At 38.2% G+C, this 25,009-nt stretch overlaps 1 protein-coding gene and 1 long non-coding RNA gene across 3 annotated transcripts in view; one reads left to right on the top strand and one right to left on the bottom strand.

Moving 5' to 3' along the window:
- Positions 1-22,159, top strand: part of LOC107499570 — a 99,434-nt gene extending 77,275 nt beyond the window's left edge. For both annotated transcript variants that reach the window (XR_001594307.2, XR_004955541.1), the window contains exon 4: positions 21,518-22,159. This is a non-coding gene — a long non-coding RNA (uncharacterized LOC107499570). The remainder of the gene's footprint in view (positions 1-21,517) is intronic.
- Positions 1,456-23,959, bottom strand: LOC107499569 (cytochrome b reductase 1). Its single transcript, XM_016123880.2, has 4 exons — positions 23,644-23,959; positions 16,060-16,268; positions 5,293-5,447; positions 1,456-4,759 (listed from the first exon to the last, which is right to left on the bottom strand). The coding sequence occupies exons 1-4, from the start codon at positions 23,834-23,836 to the stop codon at positions 4,459-4,461; spliced, it is 858 nt and encodes a 285-aa protein (XP_015979366.2). The 5' UTR covers positions 23,837-23,959; the 3' UTR covers positions 1,456-4,458.
- Between the last annotated feature and the right edge of the window lie 1,050 nt (positions 23,960-25,009).

Consider the following 25,009-nt stretch of genomic DNA (forward strand, 5'->3'; position numbering starts at 1 on the left):
TGTGCTTCCTAGCAGCAACTACTAATTCCTCCTTTCTACTATCAGTGTTTTTTCTTTACCACATGGTTCTTGATTTCTCATTATTTCAGCCTGCCATGAGTTATCATGACCCTGACTTATGGTCTAGCCCAGGGATTGGCAAACTTTGGCGTGTGGGCCAAATCTGGCTTGACACGCTTTTGTAAGTAAAGCTTTATTGGAACACAGTCATACTTGTTCATTTACTATTGTCTGGGGCCTCTTTTAGCTACAAAGGCATCGTTGAGTAGTTACAACAGAAGCTTTGTGGTCCATAAAACCTATTTGGCTCTTTAGAGATAATTGCCTGATTCCTGGTCTGGACTCTCCCTCATGGCTCCTGTTGCTAAGCATTCGTTTAGCCTCTGTTCTCATTAACTCATTCTCGAAGTATTTCTCAGTTCAAGTTCCTGGAAAGGGAAGAACCAAATTCCTCGGAAATCCTCATTCCTCAATCTGAAGTGAAGTTAGAAGACATTCTCTTTTCATGCCAGGCCATTTTATAGTGTGTTGGACAGCTATGGTAAAAGTAAGGCTGTATGGGTGCAACATGTTCTCTCCCGCCCTCATCCAATTGGGTGTGGCTGAGATGTAGGTAATACGTAGTCAGTAAAACAGAGCTGCCTCAGAGGGTCCAGGGCACTAGTACGACTGCAAATTTAATTAAATGAGCTAATATATGTAAAATTATATGGCAATGTACTTGAGCCGTATATTTATAAAGTGTCAGAAGTACTTGTCAGTTAAGATCAATCTGAAATGAAATACAGCACCCCTGAGATTACTTATATAAATTAGCGACAAAATATAATGTATCATAAAAATTCAAATCACATACAGTATTATAAAGCTCTATGGAAGAAAAGGACATATAGTATTATGATATTATTGAAGGTACACAACATAAAATACCATTAACATTTCTGAGGAGACGTAAAGTAGTTGAAGAAAGCCTAAATGAGCAGTTGAATTAAGATTGGATGAATACTGGTACTATTTAGATGCTAATAATCCTTTTTCTTACTTGGGGGAAAAATCTCAACAGTTTGCTCATTACGAATTATGTACTTTCTCAAGGACAAGCTACTATTAAGGCAGAGTTCTGTAATAACCAGCACTTTTACGAGGTTCTTCTTCCATGCTCTTCTGACTTAAACTGCACCTGCTAGGGTTGCCTATGTCTATGGCTGCCTTCTGCACTACAGAGTATGGCTCCAGTTCAGATCCTGTGTGGAGAACATCATGACAGTTCTGAAACAGTCCTCTAATCCTTCTAGCAATATAAAAGGTATGGTACTCTGATTATACTTTAGAGAGAAATCTGATAGCATTTTTGATTAAAAAACTTAAAACAATTTCCATGGGAAAGAGACATTCAGAACACCTTTTAGCCCAAAGAAACTGATAACACACACAAATAGCTTCCAAAATAACTTTTATTACTATATAAAAACAAATCAAGAAAAAAATAGATGCGTATTTTTCTACAAAATTATAAAATATCAAGCAATTTAATATTTTTCCATAAATGTGGTAAGGTAAAAATACAGATTTGGACATAGAAATATTTTCCACTAAAAGTTTTCAGGTACTTTGTAGGTGATAAAGAATAATAGTTTTCTTTCTTCTATACTTTCCTATGTATAGCTGTAAGACATAGAAGTTACAGTTTTCTGATGGAATTATCTAAAAAAGGACATGTCAAGATAAAAATTCCTATTGCAATAAAATTAGCATAAAGCTCTACTTCTTTGAGCTTTTAGATTTGGCAGTTGCGGTCAACCAGTATTGCATTGAAATTTCCAACTTAGCAGGGAAAAGAGCCTAATTAGAAACAAGACATCCTCTTTTTTTTGGTCCTTTAGAAAACAGAAACCACTTGTCATTATCCCTTAAAAAGTGCAATTGCCTTCTTTGTCATTTGATTGTAAGGTCTGAGATGCTGTTTACAACCATCACAGCTTAAGTGAAACTACACAAGGAAAGAAAAGAAAGCACTCTGAAGGGCAGATTCAGTTTAACACAAGGAGCACAGGAAGCTGTACATTTTTGATAACATTACATCAAAAAGTTTATTCATTTTAGTTTCTCAATAAACCCTTCGAGAGAAAGGCTTCAGTGTTGCTGTAGACGAGTGTTAAAAGAAGCTATTTCTTTTCTAAAATTAGATTATGGGGTAAGCCAAGCCAGATTATCTCTGCAGGTGATATAAGCTATAATTACTTGTGGAGATTTCAATCACTGTTTTGGAATTGATACCGAAGGCTTTCTTCTCCCCTATTCTTTCTGTGAGCTTTTTAATGAGATATTTCTGGGGAAAATGCTTTGGGTAGGAAATATCAGCTTTTGAAAGATAAGGGTACAATTATCATTAGAATTAAAAGCCCATTAAAAGAAGAGTCTCAGACAGAAAGCTTTTCTAGATATATTTTACTATGCATTGTTTTCATAAAGGCTGAGAAAGAAAGAAGTTCCTATAATATCTGTAAGATTACCCCGACATTAGCCCACAAGAAAGATAAAATAAAGGGCCGAGAGGAGGAGGTGCTCAATTACGTTGCAATGGAGCAGAATATTCCAGCACCAAATCCATAATTAACTTTTCATTAATAACCTCTTTCTTGGCCTATATAAAATGGAATGGCAGCTTCAATTCTTGAGGCTGTCACTGACCTCTCCCCTCAAAAAACTCCTGAAATTTTGCGCACCTCCATGTAATGAAACATCCATTTATCAAAATATGTTTGTGTGTGACAATGCAATTACTTCTACTTAGCATCAAAATTGTATGTAGCATGCTCTACTCATATTAAATTTAATTGTGCCTCCTATGTGCCAGGCACTGAGCCAGGCACTAGCAGTATTTCTAACACTATTACCAATTTTGGAAATAGAATTATATAAGAAGAAAACAGTGTTTGGTGATGCCATGTTGAATGATTAAACATGAAGCTTAAGGGATGTGATGGAGTGTATTTCATAGTTAATCTATGGAAGTGATTACCAGGTATCCAAAAAGGAAATCCAATAAGCACCAAAAATGTCAAGTGCACTTTAGTGTAAACCGTAAGGTTTTTATCCATATTAAAATGCTCCAGTTAAAAACTGCAGGGAAACCAAAAATCAACTCCCAAATGAAAAGCATCATTTCAGCATAGGTGCTACTCTGGATTTTAATTTAAGTCAGAGGTCTCTATGCATGAAAGTTGTCACCTCTGGGTCTCAGTTCACTACTGAGAATCCAAAGCTCAAGATATTTCCTAAAATTCCACCCACATCTGGAAGGACCCTAGCTACTGCCCCAGGAAGGGCCAACCATGAGGCAATTCTCTCCTATCCTAAAACCCAGAATTGTTCAGCAGCTAAGATCCTGAAGAATAAAACTCAGAATTTTGAAATCGTAATCTTGATTAATCTTGAAAGCCACAGATGTTCTTTCCCACAGCCTTCTTTGTCACCAAGGCACAATTTTAAGAACAAAGAGGCATCAAGGTAGGCATGGCTTGCTGGCAGTGGACGGGTGCCCATAATATACTCTTCCCAGGCAGGGGCGGGCCCTTTTCCTTGGCAGTTTGAGGAATTTGCCTTGGGAAAGAGAGGCAGAAGGTAAACTTTAACAACTCTACTGCACTCCAGCAAGTGAAATTTATTCAGGGGTGGTCAAAGTGGTGTAAATTAACGTAAAACAGAAAAAAAAAAAAAGCGTGTAGTGAAGTAGTTAGAATCATGGACTGAGTAGCCAGACTGCCAGGTTTTGAATCTCAGTTCCCCCACTTGTAAGCTGGGGCAAGTTATTAACCTCTGCAAACTTCACAGTTCTTATCTGGAGATAATAATAGTACCTGCCTCCTAAGGTTTGTCTGGGGATTGCATTAGCTCATATTCATAAAGTGCTTAGAATAGCGTCTGGCACATACTAAGGGCAATGCAAGTACCTTTTAAATGGTAGAAACAGAAACTTGAGAAGAAGTGCTCTCCAAGGTTTGTAGAGCAGTTCATGCTGCTTAATAATAACTCAGACATATTCTCCTTCTAATTAGGTTTGGAATTTGGATCATAAAGTACACCAGACCCCAGAGAAGATTGGGATTAAGTTTTAGAAAAACTTCCAGGGCTGCCAGTTTATCAAATTTTCCAACCAATAAGCACATTTTGAGCATCTGTTCTACGCAAGGCACTATGCTAAATGCTTTGGTGCTCATCAGGAGGTAACATAACCACAATTTATAGTCGCTCTCATTTACATCAACCATCTCCTTTCCAAATGAGCTAAATTCATAGGCCTCCATCAGTACAAACTCTTTCAAGAAATTCCACTTTATGATTAAAACAAATATTGAATCTGTGGAGCTCAATTATCTTATATAGCTAAATAGGAGAAGCTAAACCGTAAAGCTAATGTTTAAAAGTGAAGTTACATGGCTCCACCTCTACAGCATTTTACATGGTGGATCTCTGACCGGCTTCATCAACGGTGATGTTTCTTTTCCTTGCTGCGGCTTCATTGTTTAAGTCTGAATCTGATTTGTCCACGTTGCCAAAGTTTATTGCCATGGAGCCTTCCACTCCCTCTGGATTGCTTCTGTTTGGCTGAAGAAGGATAGAATTTGGTTCCTTAGGACGCTTCCACTGTGGTCTGGTGACTATCCAAAAAATGAGGCCCCCAAACAGCAGAACCAGAAGGCCAAGGGTATTTGTGAAAATACCTTCAGGTGGTAAGGTACTGTAGGCAGGATTTTGCCTATTTAAAAAAAAAGAAAAAAAGAGTGTTCAATTACATATAAGGTCATGTCAAACAATCCTGAATTTATTTTCTCAAAATGCACACTGGTACAAATTCAATGTAAATTCCTTTAAAGCTTGATATCAGACAGAAATTCATGTTATAATTCATCCAATGAGATAGCACAAAATTGTTAAAAATCATTAGTATGAAAATAATATAGCATCTGAAACACCTATATCACTTAAAAATTGAAAACAAGATTATACAAAATGTATATACACCATAATTACAATTAATAAAACATGCACATCAAAGGGCATGCATAACTTCAATAATTGTTTTAAGAGTAGTACAATTTGTTGGACTTTTAGTCCTCCAAGCATTTAGTAATGTTATAGTACATGTATAATAATTTTTAAAGAATGTTTAAAGTTTTTAATTCTTAACATTTAAAAAATTTTGTTATATTTTTATTACCATATTCCAATGAACAAGTATTTAACATTTTATAGCTTAAATATTACAGTTAGGAAAACTATGTAACTTACAGGGAAAATATCAGTTTCTCAGTCACTCCCATAAGTACTGTTGCAATCACTGTTCCAAAGATGAAAAGTCCGGAATAGACGTGTATGGGCATGAGGAATGCTCGGAGAGACAGTGGAGCAAAAGGAAGCAGAAAGACGGAAAAACCTAGGAGAAGCTAAATATCAAAAAGTACAAAGGTTATCATTTAAGTTTTAACTACGGTAATTTAAAAATGATTATTTTAAAAGAAATATGTGCAAATGAGAAAACATTTCATACAGAACCAAGGGCATAAAATGAAAAGTAAGTTTCCTCACTCTAGTTCCACTACTCGAAGATAACGCCTCTCATCACTTTCTCAAGTATCCTTCCAGGAAATTTCTAAGCCCATATAAACGTGGGTGTTTGTGCATAGGAGAGAGAGTTTTCCTTTAAGTATAAATGGGATCTTACCATACATATCTGTTCTGCGTGTTGCATCTTTTCCCTTAATAGTAGAACTTGGAGATCTTTTCATATCAACACATCCCTATCTAGTTTATCCTTTTCAATAGTTAGTATTCCATTTTAAGAATGTAACACAATTTATTCAATTGTCTATTTATGGAGGGTCCTGTTTCCAGTTTTTTGCTATCACTAAAAAGGATGCAGTGTGCAGTTTAGTACTGACTTAAAAAACAACAACAACATTTTCCTTAAGGTTGAAAGTAGGAAGAGATGTAAAAGATTTTTAAGTCATAAAAACCAAATACAATGGGACCCATTCAGTCAGGTCAGCCTAAAAAACTATGTGGAAAAAAAGTTGACAATTTTATGAGGAAGGAATGAGTTCTGCAGAAAAGTTATCTCCATGTCCTTGATAATTCAATCCCTAGTAGAATACTTCTCTGCAGAGAAGCCAGAAAGATTCCTATGTAAACTGAAAGATTCATATTTTCATTTTTTTTGTTGTTGTTGCCCCACAACCCCTTCCCGTTAAATAGTCCCTTCTTCTCAAGAAAATAAAGATGACTTAGTGAGTTACTACTGAGTTGAGTTATTGAGTTTAAAGGAGCATTTTTTTTCAGGTACTTATTTAAGATCCACCACCCTAAGGGAAGAGAGGATAATGGGTAACATCACTGTTCATCTTTCCTGGTTGAGATCAAGGGACTTATCAGAAACATAGCGGGGTCTGAGAGCCTAAAACACACCTAGAATCAGCTGATAAGCAAAGGTAATGAATGGGGAGTAATCAAAAGTGAGTTTGATAGGCTGGTTCGCATATTGTATTGCCCACTTAATACCACAAATCCCCAAATATATTAGAAATGGTACAAAGGGTCCCCCCTTGGTAGCTCATAATGTTCCTAATTCTCCTTCAGTGAACTTTTCCTGACACACAGGCTGTGCTTTCTCTGCAAAAATGTGGGTCAGGTAAGTGACTACCAAGGATTTAGCATGAATATATTTCTGTGATAAGTCATTATATCTTGTCTGTGACTTGCCCACAGATATATATATATATATTTACATTTTCCTGTTCTCCTTCCTCTTTTCATTCCTAAGAATTTTACTGTTTTTTTTTTTAATTTCTTTCAGTATTTATCAAGTTTTATTTTGTTGCCCTATACCTCCTGCCTATTAAGTATTCCTTTTACCTTAAGAAAATAAAGATAACTTAGTGGCCATTGAATTATTGAATTTAATGGAACTTTTTTTTTTCAGGTACCTATTTATTAAGTGTGTCTCTTGTAATCCAAGGATTCAATGATCTAAGCAAGTGGAACATATGAAATTTACTTACCCCAGGGCAATGTAACTTCCTTAAATCTTACTTTCACCATTAAAACGTCCTTAAATCTTACTTTCACCATTAAAACTTACCCCAGGGCAATGTAACTTCCTTAAATCTTACTTTCACCATTAAAACTTTTTTTTCAACAAAAGAAAACTACAGTTATAGAATGCTTAACTTTAAAATGTTCCAAATTATGCCAACTTATAATTTGTAGTATTCATTCTTTATATCCTTTAACCACCTTACCCTTACCATCTGACATGTGGATATAGTAACTTAAATACAGTGGACCGAAATTACAAAATCCTTTTGTGCCTTTAAGTCAGTGGTTCTTGAAATGTTGTTCATAGAAAACATGCATCAGAAACACTTCAGGTGTTTATTTAAAGATAACCCTGGGCCACATCCAGATCTGCTAAACCAGAATTTCTGGAAGCAGGGCCCAGGAAGCTGTATTTTAACAGAATGTCAAGGTGATTCTTATGCATGTCGACGTTTGAAGACCACTGCTTTTGATTCAGTCACATTACGTCAAAGATATGGGTTAACTGCAGTTTGGAAAATCCCCTAAAAGAGAAGGCAGTGGAATCGTTCATCATCTTAAGTCTGCAGATACTTACTATGTGCTAACTATGTGCAAAGTGTTCCCATGTTTGAGAACAGTCAAATACAGAAAGCTGTTCTTCACCACAATGTAGTCCTTAGCAGAGCTAAAGAAAAAAAATCTCATGAAAAGGTATCTGGATGTGAAAGTGAAAATGTAGTATGATACTAATTATGCTTAAAATTAAATATATATGCATACATATATAGGCATAATAGAAGGGTAAAGGAAATAAACCACAATATGATATCTCTAGATTATGGCCTTATCAGTGATTTTTGTTTTTTTCTTTATATTTTCTGTATTTTATAATTTTTAAAATTAATATCTATTACTTTTATAATTAGAATCAGACAATAGAGATTTACTTTTAAAATTACTGTCTTAAATACCTGGGCTTTTCTTAGTTAACTATTACTATCCTTTAAAGGTAAAAGTGTATTTTGCTATACCAGTTTTACCTCACTTTCTAAAATAGTTTTTTTAAAAGATATGTGTAAACTTTTAGACATAACAAAAGCTTTTATTTGCAAAAATCATTAATGAGCTCAGAAAATAAGTGCTTAACTAGCTTTTGTATTTGAAATGATCTGCTTTTTTTTTGAAGCGTATAAGTAGATTTAATGAATGACCAAGTGATTTACAGATTATAAGAAGGCTCCTTTTAGCTCCTCTTCACCTTTCTTCTATTTTATATACTCACTCATTCCTTCATTTAAAGCATATATTGCTAGGGCCTATGCCCAGGGTTTGATTCAGTAGGTCTGGAGTGGAACCTGAGAACCTGTATTTCTAATTTCCCTAGTGATGCAAATGCCGCTGTTGCAAGCACCACACTTTGAGAATCTCAGTCTTAGGTCATTTCCATGTTGCATTCTTTAAACATAACAGCACTTTTCTTCCAGAGATAAAAAAAAAAAAATTCTTATGAGTACCAACTAGACTTTGTCCATAGTTTTTTATAAAGAGGGATGACAGATGTTCAAATTGGACACAAAGTCTCCTGTCAATAACCCACATCCACTTTCTGCCCTGTCTTTCTCCACATCCACAAGGCAATACCCCAACCCTGGCTCAGCCATCTTCAGGTCTACCCCTGATCTGTGAGGTACTCCTGGAGCAAATCACATAGTTAAGGAAACTAGCATCACTATAAATTCATTATTATGATGCTCACTGTTATGAGTACTTCTGTGTTGCTCAATAATCCTTCTATTGTCCGATTTGTCAACTGCTCTTCCAGGCTCCCCCAGCCTCAAACTTATGACTGTCCTGTGTGCCTCCTCACTATTGGCAAATGATTTTACTATTACTTAATGAAAAAAAACCAGGCAGCTTCATAGAAGAGTCTCAATTTTCTTCCACCAAACCAAAAAAATCATCCCAAGCCAACAACTCCTTCCTTTCTTCAATTATAATAGAGTTATAATAGGGTTAGTGTTCAGTTTTCTAGCTGTGCTCTACAACCTGCTTCCTAAAAACCTAATTATAGATTATTGCATCTTTCTACTATGCACAACCTCTCCTCTACTGGTGTCATCCAGTGAGCATTTTAACATGCCTCCAAGTCTCATTTTCATTTAACAAAGAAAAGAAGCAAAAAAAAAAAAAGAAAGAAAGAAAGAAAGAAAAGAAAAGAAAAAAGAACCCCAATACCTGCTTTTACTGCATCCCTGTCCAATTACACCTCTCTCTTTTCCTTCTAACCCAAACCTCTTGATTGTCTATTTTCTCACCTTCCACTCCTTCTTCAATCTATTGAAATCTGGCTTCCACCCTGCAGGGAAACAGCTCTCTAGAGTCATGAGTGACTTTCAGATTACTAAATCCAATGGGCAGTTTTGAGACCTTATTTTCCTTGGCTTTTCAGTAGCATTTGATACTTCTTGAGCCCTCTTCTCCCCCTTTAAGGTTTTCTCTCTCAAGCCTGCAAGTGACTCTTCCTCTCATCCTGTATATCACTGACTTTCCAAATCTCATTAATTCTATCCCCTAAATATATTTAGAAACTATCCACTTTCCCCATTGCTACTGCTACTCCAGTATTTCTCATCTAAACCTTTGTAAACACCTTCGAGCTAATCTCCCTATATTTGCTCTTGATAGAGGGAAGAGGTATGGGAACTAGATACTGAATCAATTGTATTCAGAGTCTAAAATGTGCTACCAGACCACGGAAACTTACAGAACAAAGGAAGATTCCTGCAAGGATTACTAACGAACCATTTACCCACACCCTGAAAGAAAAACAATCTTTAAATCTTACCTTAAACAAAATAAACCCAACCATTTATTTCCTATGGCCAGACCATGGGGAACCTATAGAACAAAGGCCAGGATTTCTAGCATTCCTTTAACTGCTGCATACCCATACCTTTCATGCTGAATATTCAAAGCATAAAAGGAAAACAGATAAACAAAGCCTTTAAACAGTAATTCAAAGAAACTAAGGATGACATATCAACTTAATTCCTTAACACTTGGGGTCCCTCCTATTCCCTGTCTGTCATTCCATATTTTTCAGAGGAGACCATGCTGTCTGTGGAGCATTATTCCTTCTCTAACTCTGGTGTGCACTTGAATTCTTTCCTGTACGCAGTCAAGGACCCTGTTCTCTCTCAATGTAGGACTTGAGTCCCCACTTGGGGGAATTCGCCATGTCCTGCGTTACTCCTGTCCAGCCTCCAGTTCATCTTCCACACCACACTCTGGGCAGCCTGACCTCCTTCTTGCTCCTCAAATATTGCAAACTTTCATCTACATACTATTTCCATCCACCTAGAATACTTTCTCCCATTTCACCAGCAAGCTCATAGTTTCAATTCTTGGTCTGTTTTTATTCCCTCTACCATATGAGAGCTCTCCCAGAACACTCCATGCCCACCCTGGCTGCCAAACACTCAGTGACCTCTCTTCTCCTGTATCTTCTCCAGTAAGCTTCATGAGGGCAGACAGCACGTCTCTTTGGGCCCATGTTTGTCCTGTGAAACTATGTATCCCTTGCAGCCTAGCAAGGTATCCAACACATAAATTACCTCTGTTTAAGAAATGGATGGATTTGTAATAAAATTTCACTGACATAAAATGCATGTTCTCAACCATGAAAGTGTCTACAATTTATAGTAGAAATGAAAGATGCCATCTTTGGGTCATAAAGGATTTACACTTCTAATAACAACAGCTAAGCTGCATTATTTCAATATCCTAAGCCTAGGCTGAGCCTTTCCATGTATTATATAGCTTTGATTCTTAGTGTTGTGAAGGATGTATCAAAAACCTTAATTTATAGGTGAGCAAACTAAGGCCAGAAAAATTTGGTGATTTGTCCAAGGCCACCAGCTACAATGGATAAACCCTATTCAAACTGAGGTCACACTGACTCCAAGTCCTGTTTATGAAATCCTTCCCAACCCAGCAGATTCTCAGATTTTGCTCCAGACCTGATGAATCAGCAACTTTGGGGCACGGCCAGCAATTCGTGCTTTCATAGGCTCTCCAGGTGATTTAGATACATGCACAAAAGAGAAAAAGATACGCTTTGAGAATCATTGGTTCTCAGACAATAGCATGCATCTGAATCACCTGGAGGGCCTGTGAAAGCACAAATCTGGGCCCCAATCCAGAGTTGCTAATTCAGCAGGTCTGGAGCAAAATCTGAGAATCCACTTTGTATTGATCTCAAGGGTTTCTAAGCACGTTAACGAAATGAAACAAAACAAAACATAATAACCTTAAAAGAAAACATGATTAATTTGTGTTATTAAAATTGAGAATTTGTGAAAATACTAAGAAAAGAAAAAAGTACAGGCTTCAAACTGGAAGATATATGCAATATATAAAAATGAAAAAAGAATTTAACACAGAACTTCAAATCTATAAGGGAAAGAAAAACTCATTTTTTAAATGGACAAAAGACAGAAACAGGTGTTTCTTAGAAGAGAAACATGAATAATCAGAGAGATAAACAAAACCACAAGAAAATATTTTATACCAAGTAGTTTGGCAATAATTGAAAAGTCTGAAGAGGATGCATGTTGGCAAGGATGTGCTACACGGAAACTCTTATACACTGCTGGCAGGAACATAATGAGGGTCAATTACTTTGGAAAACAATTTAGCATTTTTTTTTTTTTAGGATGAGCGTATAATTTCATTCCTAGGTATATGCCCAGAGAAACCTTTGTATATGAGACCCAAGAGAAGTGCATATGAATGTCCAATGCTGCTTCGTTTGTAACAGAAAATAACTGAAATAGCCCAAATGCCTAACAGCAGAATGGATAAGTAAACATGTGGCATATTTATAAATGGAATACTAAAGTAAACAATCAATGAACTAGAGGAAGCAATACGGCTAGAGGAAGCAATACAGTAGAATCAGCACAGTGAAAAAAATGTTGCAAAAGATTATATAAAGCAAATCTAAACAATATCTTGTTTAGGGAGTCACAGTATTTTGTAAAATTACAAAGAAAAACAAGGATTGAGAAAAAAACTTTCAGGAGGATGGTTACCTCTAGGGGCTGGGATAGGTAGAGAGATGTGGGATTAAGGTAGGTATGGTCTTGTTTTCCAAATTAGGTTGGATGGTGGAGTCGTGGTAATTAATTTTATTTTAATTCATAGCTTCTATATACATACAGTTTGTTATTTTTAAAAAATGCCCAAGAGGCTAAATCTCACAAATAGAAAAGAATTCTACACTTGAAATGATTTACAATGCAAAGATACATATGAGGAAACGTGAACACCTTTCAACGTTTTTGCTTGTCTTATTTTACTGTTTGCCCTCCCCCACCCTCTTTACTTTATTTACTGAAACGAACTAGACACTTACTTCATTTGGCAGGTATATTCTGATTTTACAGATAGTGGCTAAACCAAACCCCAGGAGCATTAAGGTGAGAGGATCTGATCTTGACAATCTCTCCCATGCTCCTCATATTCTGTGGTAGGTTTGTTTCTTGAGTTGTACTGAGGGGGGAGGGCAAACTAACCTCACAAACTCAAGATGAATGGCCTGCATGCAATTATACTTTGCAATTGATGTGCACAGCAGTTGTGTTTGTGTAAGCAAGCCACAAGTAGGCTGTTACACTTGCTCCCAGTGGGACTTCCTTTTCTCCAGCCACTAGTGGCAGTTTGAAGAAATTCCACTTAAGAGAGAACTGGCCTTGTTGACTCAGAAAGAGAAACCAAAAAGGGAGAAAAAAAAAAAAAAGAAAAGAAGAAAAAAAAAGAAAGAAAGAGAAAACACTTTCCCCTTCTACTCTTAATCTGAGAAATCTGATAGAAACATGTCTCTGTCAAAGCATACTTTTGTGGTTCGTGTATTTTTGCAACTAGGAATATGGAGGCAGGAATCTTTATAAATCATAAGGACAGAGCTTAACTTCTATCAAAAGTGAAGAAAGCATGTTTAGAATTGGTTTCTTTCCACTGAGAAAGGAAATGGTCTTTAATTTTTTCCTGAGCACAGCCAGGTGTCTGTTCTGTCACGTCTGTGGAGAAGCAATGAAAATAATGTCAAAACAGCTTTTGTGCAACAAAGAAAACAAAGCTGGAATGTAGTCATCTTTCCCAGGATAGGAATAGGAAACCATTTACCTGGTTCCTGAAAGAAACAATAGAAGGCACCAAACATGACATGAGTATTGACAACCTGTGATGAGGAGATGCTGTTTGCTCATTTAGTTTAACAAAGGTCTGTATACATGATTTTTATGTATCATATGTGACTCACTTATATTTAAAATGAAAGAGTCACATATTCAAGTCAAACAAGATATATTTTAAAATATATCTTGCCCACTCCCATACCTTAGTTATCTACACATATATGCGCTTTTCCTTTCTTTCTTTCCTTTTATCCTACAAATGACATTTTACTATACACATTAATCTCCAGTACTTTTAGTACTGAAATACATAGCATAGATTTCACTGTTGGTCAGAAGATACAGCTATAGTCTCTGTAAGAGTTGTATAATAGCCACAAATTATTTAAGCATCCCCTTATTTGGACATTCCTACCTATACAATGCTATACTAAATATCCTTTTTAGAATTCTTTATATGACAGTATTTTATTTCCACTCCTCCCCAATGTGAGATTACTAAGTTTATGTGTTTTAAGTTTTCTTTTCTCAAAAAAGTATTTAAGCCTATATTCCTCTGAGAACCATTTTGGCTAAGACCCATAATTATAAAGTAAGTATTCTCTTTTTTGCTAATTCCTAGATATTTCCAAATTTTAAATATTAAGATATAGAGTATTAATTAGTTTTTAGAAAATCCACCTTAAAATGATTAATTTAATAATAAAAAAGGCATATCTGGTATAGAAAGCTTTTTGTGGCTGAGTGAAAAGGGAGAAAGAATGAAGAAGTACAAATTAGCAGCTACAAATCAGCCATGGGGATGTAGAGTACAGCATAGGGAATAGAGTCAAAATCATTGTAATGGGTATGTGTAGTGCCAGGTGGGGTGCCAGAGTAATCGGGGGAATCGCTCTTTAAATTATATAAATGTCTAACCATTGTACTATATACCTGAAGCTAATACAAAATAATTAAAATTAAAAAATTAAAAAATAGCTTTAAAATCATATTCTTATAATCATCATCATCATCATCATCATCATCATCACCATCACCATCATGCAAGAAATTCATGTATTTAGAAGATACAGAAAGTAAAAAGAAAAATAATCAACTGGACTCCAACCACCTTAAAGATCAACAGTATTAACATTCTAGTGCATCTTTCCAGATGTTCAAAGAATGCCTTGACATATAGCTAATTCAGTAAAGGCATTTATTTAGTCCATTGTAACTATTGTACTCAGAAACACAGAACCCTCTCATAGAGTAGCTAGAAAGATTTTAGGTGGTTTCTATTCTGGTCCTCAGAGACACGGTCCTTCACGGAGGATACTCAAACACGGGCTAATTGTGGGGACACTGTAGAAACAATGGAACTAAATGCTTTGTGGGGAAAGCCCAGGACTTGGCCAGATTGAGGCCTGAGTCCCAGCTCTACCATTAGCAGTGTAACGTGTGCGTCCTCAGCATCTGTAAGGGCTATCTCACTTGAAGGACTATGTGAGATGAGTAGAATGCTTCACGCAGTTCTCAGGCCCTAGAATTCTGCATTCTGAGGTGGCATAAAGAAAGTGGAGCAAAGCCAGAGGGATGGACCACTGGAAACAGAACAGACAGCTGAGAAAGGTCCTAAAGAGATGCCAGTAAGTTAAGTGTCCCCAAAGCAACTGACAGCATGTTGTTGCCATCCTACTCTCGAAGAGGATCCACCAGCTTGTAGCTGCAGAGGAAGCTGCCTCCCAGATGTGAGGCAGTGGCTAAGAACACTTAAGGAAAATCAACCTTAAAAACAAGAGGTCTGAGCTATGCTCAGCCATCCACTTTGAGATTTTTGCCTTGTTCCTTCTTGATCAGGAAGATGATGTTCGATGCAGGGTTTCCCCTATGCTTCTCTCCTGTCTGGCACCCAATCTTTACCTCCAGGCATTGTAATGAAAGCTTAAATAATTATTAGTGTCCATATAGATACTAACTTTTGTTTGATTAACATTCAAAAGACTTTTCTTTAAGAAGAAAAATGACAAATAAATATCTGATAAGTCCTTTTTTGGAGAGGTCATACATTCATCTATTTTAAGATATGTCTTGTAATTTTGTGAATTCACTCCAGTTTCTCACTTCTCCTACATCTCCAGAAAAATAAAATTCACAATGATGTCTCAATAAGGCACTAGAAGCATATTATATTAACTAAAGAAAGAAAGTACATCAACAAAGTTTACAAAGATTTTTCAACAAAGTAGTTAACACCAAAAAGACTTTTAAAATTCACCCTTACTTTAGCGACCTAGAAAAGCCAAATTCCTATTACACTCCATTAACTTATGTTTAAATATAGTGCTCTCAAAAGTATGTGTTTTTAGTAAGTGAAGAGAAGAAAGAGGAAAAATAAACACTGAGCCTTCAAAATCTAACAAAGAAACATATTATTTCATCTCTTTACTGGTAAAGTTAAACCTAGAAAACAGAAGTGACAGAATGTATAAAAGAAATCTACAGCTCTCATCTATGCTAGTTTATTCAGCACATAAACCTTAACAACAATAGCAGTTTAGATGTTATACAGTGGCAATTTCCCTACATACGTATGCCCATATTTAAAATTTCGCATTCAAGTTCATAGATTATGAATGCTGCAGTTCCCATGCCCCCTCAGGGGAAAAAATTTGTAATGTAAACAAGTGAAACAAAGAGTAGTAGAATGAGAAGATAATTTCCAACAGACTATTAACGTATAGAAAACATCTACAGTATCTGAATTGTTTTTTATATCTTGTTCATAAATATATAAGACACTGACCTGTAACATGTAGAGTATAACAACTATTAGTCCAACCCAGCTATGCAGGCTGTACATATTGGGGATTTGCAAGGTGTTGTGGAAATCAAAAGCGGCCACCAAAGAAATAATTGCAAGAATGGCAGCAACGGTGTTTAACCCTGCATGGATGGATTTCATCAGGAGCTTGCTGCATTTCCAGGTCCATGGCAGTCTGTATACAATGATGGCTAGAGAGAGACAAAAGAAAACAGAATGCAGTTTTTTTTGTTTGTTTAACCATCACAAGATACACAATTTGACGCAGTGAACACTCCCATGAAACCCTTTCTCTTGGCTTCTGCTTCTCCCCTCTTCCCTGTCTCTCAATGGTTCCTTCTTGGGCTCTTTTGCTGGCATACTCCTTACTCCCAACTTGTGAACAAACCTTATAGTCCCTCAGGCTCCGTCTTAGGACTTTTTCTTCTTTTGCACTCTCTGTGGGTGATCTCTTTCACTCTTTCATTGACATGCTACCTACAAATGCAGGGACTCTAAAATTTATATCTCCAGCCCAGAACTTTCTCCTGAACTCCAGACCCACATAAGCTAATGGCCTCTTGACATCTCCATATAGATGCCTCCCAAATATCTCAAAATTCATACATCCAAAACTAAATTCTTAATCGTATAATCTGGTTTCTTTGTATAAATATTTTAGTTTCATAAGAAAAAGGCAGACTAAGGATTATACAAATATGTAAAAAGTTTTAAATAAACAACAGAGTATATCCAAATAGCTAATAAACATAAGAAAAATATCAACTTCACTAGTCAAGAGGAAAAGGCAAATTAAAATCAAATGAGAATATCTCTACCACATATCTGAATGGCTAAAGGACTGAATATTGAGAGGATGTGAAGCAATGAAAACTCTCATGTTCTGCTAATGGGAGTTTAAGTGAGAATGCACACTTTGGGAAACTAGCAGTATTTACTTAAGCTAAACTTATGCATACCTTATGGTCCAGCAATTTCATTCCTGGGCATATACCCCAAAGAAATACATACATTCACCAAATGACATGTACTGCAATATCATTAGCAGCATTATCTATAGTGGCCGAAACTTGGACACTCCCTCAAATGCTCATCAGCAATAGAATGAATAAATTGTGATATATTCTCACCATGTACTACATGCAGCAAAGAGAATAAATGATCTATAACCAGAACTTCACTCAACAATATGGATCAACCTATAATGTCAATCCCAAGAAAGAATACATAAATAAATATATACTGTATGATTGAATTTATATGAAGTATAAAAACAGGCAAAAAGTCGGGAGTGGTTGCCCTTGTGAGGAAAGGGCACAGCAACTGGAAGGCAACGCGCCAGGGGTTTCTAGGCTCCCGCTGCTCTGCTGTTTCTCAGTCGGGGTGCTGGTTGCATCCCTAGACTCATTAGGCTCTATATTTACATGTACGCTTTTCTGCACGTAGATTAAACTTCAACAAAAAGATTTTTGAAATGACTTTTTTTTTAAGTGTCCTGGTTTAAAAAAATAGATTATATGGTCACCTTAAACAGCATTAATTTCTGTTGTTAAGACAATGTCTTGCCCCTACCCACCCTCACCCCACCCCTCCAGTCCAGGTCAGAGAAAATTTAGATATGTGGAGATGTACAGGAGATTGAAAAAGTTCAAAGATGCTTCCTTGGAAGATGAATTCCAATATATCAGCAGTGTACATATACACTTCTTAATTCCAGCAAGAAAAATAAAATCCTCTTCCCACAAAAGACATTTATGATTCAAGTATAATATAAGCTGTGAAAAAATTTCATATATGATTTAAATATATGAAAATATATGAAAAAACTTCATAGGATCATAAAAATGTAAGAATTAATTATCTAGTCCATTTTAGGCAGAAACACATCTAAACCTATGAAGACAGATGTACAGTTAGCCCCTTAAAAGCTTTTAGCACAAGATGCCAATCTTCCTATTCTGTGGTTCCATTCTAACATTTGACGGCCCTTGCCATTAGGACAGTATTCTTTTTATCTAATCTGAACTCTGAAGGATTGCTACTTACTAATGTTAGTGCATATATGGGAATCTTATAAATGTTGATTCATTACATTTCCTTGAGGACATGGAGACTTTTTAGATAATGAATTCTATATTTAGTGAATATTTTTTAACCATTTAATGCAACACCTTAAAAGGTATACTTTTAAAAGCTAGCATAGCCTCTTCTCATCCCTACTTTATCCTCTCTAAGGGCAGGAAGTAAGTCTTGCTGTTTCTCCTTGTATCCTCAGAGCCCAGGATAGCCCTGGGATCAAACTGTGTAGATCTATAAGTATTTCTTTTTACTCTTCTTTTGAGATAACTTTAAATTTACATGCAGTTGTAAGAAATGATACAGAGAGAGATCCTCTACGCTTTCCACCCAGTTTCCTGCAATAGTAACATCTTACAGAACTAGGACAATATCACCAACAGGAAGTTGATGTGCATATAATTCACTGAACTTGTTTAATTTCACTATATATATTTTTGTGTGTGTGACCTTTAAGTATTTTTAAATAAATAAACGTGAAGTGCTTTCTTCAGACCGTTCAAAGTCTGGAAATCAAATTGGTGTCTCTCAAATACTTCCTCATGCTTCTTCTCCTTTGATGACTCAGTGGCACACCCTATATACATGCTTCTCTGGCTTTCAGGGAAAGTAAATGCCTCTTTACTCAATGAATTAGTGACCTTTTGTCTTCACAGTGGAGCCTTTTGCAATCTGTGTGATTAGGCAGTAGTAAAATAAAATCAATGTGCCATATATAAATGACACATTCATGGTGGGGATATGTGTCATTTATATATGGCACATTGAAGCTCTTTTATTATACACATGCGTACAAACACACACACACACACACACATTGAGTCCTTGCTAGGTAGTAGGTACCATTCTAAGTGCTTTAAAATGTTTAAATTTTAATTCTTATCTCAACTTTATGAGGAAGGTATGATTATTATTACAATTGTACAGAAGAGGAAGCTGAGGCACAGAAAGGTTAAGTAGCTTGCTCAATCTCAATTAGTGTTTTAAAATTAATACTGCTGTTGTCATCATCACCATCATCTTCATCATCATCATCATCATCATCATATCATCCAAGCACCTTCCTTCGGGATGAGAGAATTTGAAAATCTATCTAAGAAAAGGAAATACTCAGGATGTGTTAGCTTGAAAAGCAGATTATGAATAGTAAATTACAATAGCTTTCTCTACCCAATGTGAATATATTATATCAAAATTTTCCAAAATCAAAACTAATCTTTGATGTTAGAAGTCAGGAGTAGTTACTAGTTTTCATTACTGAGAGGAATTACGAGTGTATTATATTTCCTCTGGGGGTATTCTCAGGTATCTGGAATGTTGTTTCTTCATCTGGGTACATGAGTCATGTTCATGTACTTATGATTTAGGTACTTTTCTGCATGTATGCGGTTCTTTAGTAAAAAGTTTACCTTTAAAAAAGTTATCACAGACTCAAAGACAACCATTTTTCTAGTGAGGACTTTTTAACTCTTCTCAAGCCTATGAGTATCAGAGAAATGTGTTAAAAATTCCATAAAACTGAAATATACCCCCTTTGAATGTTAAACCTTGATTTTTAAACCTTTTATATTTACTCAAATGTTTTTCAAATTGGTTGCACACCAGCTGTCCTTCTCTAGTAGTAGCACAACTAGAGCACAGTTTAACCTTTTATTTATAATTTGCGGTAATCAATAAAACATATTGTCCTATTACTGTAAGAGTCAGCCCTTAGGGGCTTCTGAAGGAGGAGAGGTGCTTGCTTTTGATCCAAATGGGCCTGGACAGTTATGGAATTTTAGTCCCTGGGTCTACTTTAGAGTTTTTCTATCTCTTCTTTTAGTTTAGGGTTTATACCTCCAATCTCTTCCCTCCACTATCCTGCCTTATCTTTTATTCCTACCATCTCTAAGTTCTTGCTTATAAATTTTTATGTTGGCAAAAATCTTTATATTAGTTAAATCTGGGTAGCGAAGCACATAGTGATCTGTTTATTTTATGTATGGTTGAAAGATTTCATAATAGTTTCGAAGATAAAACAAAATGTTTGTAAGCTTGCAAACCCATAGCAAACTAGCTTCAATGACTAAATAGGCAGCTTGTAGCAATCTGAGGAGCTCTCATGAATGAGGTATGGAGTTTTCAGCATCTATCCTGGCTACAGAGAAGCTCTGCTGGATAGTTGAATATGCTTCAAAATGGTCTCTGTATAAATATAAGATAATTGCAAAATGTTGCATTTGCATAAGGTGTTTACATGCTTTTAAAAAACTGTATAAATAACCAAAATATGGTGGACTTTAGGAAACAAGAGTAACCTTAACAAATCAAACCACATTCTTAAACAAGAAGTTATTCTCAACACTTATTAAAACTGCCTGGAGAGTGGAATTTAAATATTTCTTGCTTCTTTGGCTTGGCACTTGCCTAGACACCATTCCTGAGGTTCAGTGGGAAGGAAGAAAAAGGTCTCAGAAGCCCATGAGGGGAGGAAATGCTATCAAACAGCTAGCAACTTGTGACTGAAACAAGAGTTTTCTGTGTTCCCCAGAAAATGAAAGGAAACATGAATACAGATGCTCTTCAACTTACAGTGGGATTATGTATCAATAAACCCATCATAAATCAAATATATCATTAAGTTAAACATGCACCTAACCTACTGAACATTAGAGCTTAGTCTAACCTATCTTAAACATACTCAGAACACTTACATTAACCTACAGTTGGGCAAATCATCTAACACAAAGCCTATTTTATAATAAAGTGTTGAATATCTCATGCAATTTATTATGTGTATTGCTATCGTAAAGTGACTGTTCATATACGTGAGAAACGCATTTAAAATCTTTTTAAAAGAAAAATTATTGCAGGGCATGCTATTGTAATAAACTTAAAAAGAAACATAGAAAGAAAGAGAAAAGAAATCAATACCTGTGTATAATTAGTCTTTGGACAATGAAGAGGAAAATACAAACTTGAATTTAAATTATTAGAAAGTTTCTCAGCTCTTTGATGTGTAATCAACTCAAGAATCTGTGAAAATACATATTCTCTAAGATACAGTCTCTAGTTTGACACCAGCTTTCCATCAACATACCATTATAAAGTTATCTATATCTATCTATCTATCTATCTATCTATCTATCTATCTATCTATCTATCTATCTGCCTACCTATCTATCTATCTATATTCTACTTTGTTTTATAGTAGGAAATGCATATTTAGCATTTCTCCAAGTGTACAGGAGAGGACCACTTGGAGGGGGAGAAATGTCCCCAAACATAGAAAACAATCTGACTCTAGTTCTTTTATGCTTAAATCTTGTGATTCATGAGGGTAAGATCATGGCTATTGTTTTGACTTTGTCTCTTCTTTGTTAAGTCAGGAAACAAATAATATCACCTGTGTTTCCTTCACCCTCAATTATGAGAAGATATTGCAGAACCTCTGGAAAGTTTCTTGGTATTAAGAGCTGCTCTGAAGATTTGGTTAGAAGAGGTGAAGAAACTGTTCCTACTACTTTGAGCAAACGGAAGGTGTTGACAGCTCTGGACAAACTTAAGGACTCCACCATGAAGGAAAGAGTGCTCCTGACGACAGTAGCTTTGGAACTTGAATATGTCTTTCTAATTTTAGTTTAGTGGCGAAATAACTGGGACTTATACAACGAAATAACTCACACCCCAGTGCCAATCTCACACCAGGGAAGCCTGCAGCCCATGGCTGGGCATTAGCAAAGTCTGCCATTGCATCCTAAAGTGAGAGAATGCCAGCCACACTTGCCAAGTGCTGCAGCATGAGTTTTAAACAGAAACAAAAATCAGTTCTTTAGGAATGAGGTGAGAGCTCTTTTGTTAACTTGTTTATGGAGTTAAATATCGGTGGAGAAAAGGCAGCCTGTACAGAGGCAAAACTAGAGGTTTTCTACCTCTACCTTTTTCAAAATACTTTCTGTGCCAAGGTCTTGATTTATTTTTTGGAAAATGGTTATAAATAAATGGCACTTGTACCACTAGCTAGAGATTTCTGGGGCGGGGCGGGGCGGGGGGGGGGGGGGCGGGTAAGGGTGTGTGGAAGGAACGAAGGAAACAGCCAGGGCATTGTGAGCAGAACTACGGGACAATAAAACTGCCGTTTGTTGTTGGTCGCCAGAAGAGGGTGGAGAGGGGATAGGCAAGCGGTATGGGTAAAGAAGGTCAAAAGTACAAACTTCCAGTTATAAAATAAATAAATCCTGGGATGTAATGTATAGCATAGTGGCTATAGTTAATGATGCTGTCTTATGTATTTGAAAGTTGCTAAGATTAGATCTTAAAATTCTCATTAGAAGAAAAAAAATTATAACTATGTGTGATAATGGACGTTAATTAGATTTATCGTGGTGATCATTTCACTGTATGTATATATATCAAATCATTGTTATTTATACACTTAAAACTAATATAATGTTGTATGTCAATTATACGTCCAAAAATAAATAAACTGCCATTGACCGAGCACTTCCTCCACGTCAGCCTCATCCAAGAGAACGCAGGCCCTGAGCTGGCTCACCACCAGCTAAACTGGACCGCCACAAACCCCTAGGACGTCCCAGGCCAAGCCAAGCAGTCCCTCACCTCTGCGGGCATCTCTCACTCGGAGTTAGTGTCCAGCGCCCAGCGCCAAGAGGAAGTCCCGAAGGGGAACTTTACCAACGGCAGCCACAAAAACAAATTGCGTTCAATACTGTCCAATGACCAAGCAGGGGCCGGGAAATACCCTTCTGAGCCCTGGCAGATTCCGCGGCTCGACTGAGTTTAACGCTCTAGTAGGAACGAAACCAGAGCGGATGCTTCACTCCCCCGGGGCTACGGCTTTCTAGCCTCTTCACTCCAGACTGAGCGAGTTACCAGAGGCAAAGTCTCGCCCCTCCATTTCCCCCGTGCCTTGCTCTCCTAAGAAGCAGTCCAGAAGCAAATACGCCGAAAGGCCTCGCCTAAAAAGCGTCTGCGCGCCCCTGACAGCGCAGGCTCCGTCCTCAGGGAGCGATCTTGCCCCGGCGTGTGAGCTGCCCCGGGCCGGGCCCCACGGCATCTCTCTTGGACTCTCGTTTCTGATGTCGCTGCAGTGTCTCAAGTGTGTCCCAGCCACTCGCTGCAAAGTGTTAACCAGGTGGGGCCGGCCCGCCCCGGCCCGCTCATCCTGGCGCCGCGGGGCGCAGCCTCCCTGCGCAACGCGGCTCGCAGCTAAGCCCCGGCCACCCGCGCTCTACCCCTGCGCCGCCACTCCCGCGCTCGCCCGCATCAGCCACGGCCCCGCTCGGCGGGTCCCCGGCCGGGCCGGAGCGCACGCGCCTCCCTCCTGCCGCCGCGGCCCCGGGGCGAGCTCCGCACCCTGTTCCCCGGCCCCCGCGGGCCCCGCCCTCACGCCTTCCGCTCGCCCGCGTCGGTCCCCCTCGGTGGAGACTCGGTCCAGGACCCCCAGCCCCGCGCCCCGCTCCCCGCCGCCTCCCAGGAGGTGCCCAGTACCGATGCCCTGGATGAAAACGAAGCCGGTGACCACGAGCACAGGGTGCCAGTTAAACTCGAGCGAGCTCCCGTCCCAGCCGAGTCCCCCCCGGTAGTGGAGGACCCAGATGAGGGTGAAGATCACGGATAGGAAGCCGACGAGCAGCGCCGACACCAGCAGCCCCAGAAATCCCCTGTAGCCGTCCATGGCCATCAGCGCTCCATACTCCGCGTCGCAGCAGCCACAGGAACTCGGGAGGCGGTGGCTGCCTCGGGGTACTGGCCTCACAGCTGGTCGCGGGCGTCTACTTCTTGGAGCTGTCTCCACCCGGGGGGAGGGGCTTTCTCCCCGCCTGCCGGGGATGTCAAGGCGGGGTGGGCAGCTGGCCCTCGCTCGGAAACCCGCCCCGAATCAGGGATAGGGTGGCAGCCCTAGAGCTCGAGCTGCGCGCTATGGCCACGCCTGGCCCGGCATCCCGGTTTGCAAGGCCGCGAACAACCGATCCAGTTAATTGTTCAGAGCCATAGCAGAGGATTCCATATCCACCACTTTTTTTTTTTTAACTCTTCCGTGTCTCTTCCTTATTTGCGGGGAGGCTAAATACGGCAGTGGTGCGCACTCCTGGTTAATGGAAAAGGAGGGTTAGTTGGGTGGGGTTGTGTACGTGACTTCGATTAACGAAGCCAATGAGCCCCAGTCCTAGAGGACTGGCTATCTCTGATGCCAAGAATGCTCCAAGGAAAAACCTGTGGATGGTTCGGGCTTGGTCCTACCTAGCAGGGAAACTACTTGCGGTTTGCGCTTTAGAGAGGGAAGACAGAGGCCTCCTGAACCCTTGACTTGCCAATGTAGTGTGATAAAGATGTTTCCTAAAAGTGCTTACCTGCCCAAACCAGTTTGGACCAAAGCTCCACCTTGATGAAGTGAAGTTCACTCGCTGCCCTCTTTCCCAATATTATTATCACCCATTCTCTACTGGTCAAGAAAAGCGTCGGTATTATCTATTGCTATTAAATAAAACGGGATCTGGCTGTTAGGACTTCTAGGATGCATTTGGGAACGTTCGTTTCTAGCTCGCTTCTGCTGCTCATCTCCAAGGACTAATTTATATATTGTCTAGTTAACCATTTTTGAAAGGCCTGAATATGCAGGAAGTGTATGGGAGTGATTTTCCAAAGAAAAGAAGGGTTCAGGGCCAAGAAAGTAGGAATGTCAAGGCTGGATAGTGGGCAGGATTAAGAGTAAGAGACTGTAGACTTCACCGGTATCCTTATTTTTCCCTTAGTGGAGAAAAAAGAGAGGGAGAGTAAGTACATGAAAAAGGACCCTTGCTGCAGTACAAGGCTTTCTGTGGTCTGGGCCAGCCTAGTCCTCCACTCTGCTCCT

This window comes from Rousettus aegyptiacus, unplaced genomic scaffold (assembly GCF_014176215.1).
Source record: "Rousettus aegyptiacus isolate mRouAeg1 unplaced genomic scaffold, mRouAeg1.p scaffold_m13_p_2, whole genome shotgun sequence".
NCBI lineage: Eukaryota > Metazoa > Chordata > Mammalia > Chiroptera > Pteropodidae > Rousettus > Rousettus aegyptiacus.

Excerpts from the sequence above, each read along its gene's own strand:
- LOC107499569 (XM_016123880.2), bottom strand. The coding sequence starts at position 23,836 with ATGGCCATGGACGGCTACAGGGGATTTCTGGGGCTGCTGGTGTCGGCG. Across the intron at positions 16,269-23,643 it reads CGTTTTCATCCAGGGCATCG|CCATCATTGTATACAGACTG; the intron begins GTACTGGGCACC and ends GTCTCTCTCTAG. Across the intron at positions 5,448-16,059 it reads TTATACTCTACATGTTACAG|CTTCTCCTAGGTTTTTCCGT; the intron begins GTCAGTGTCTTA and ends TTTGATATTTAG.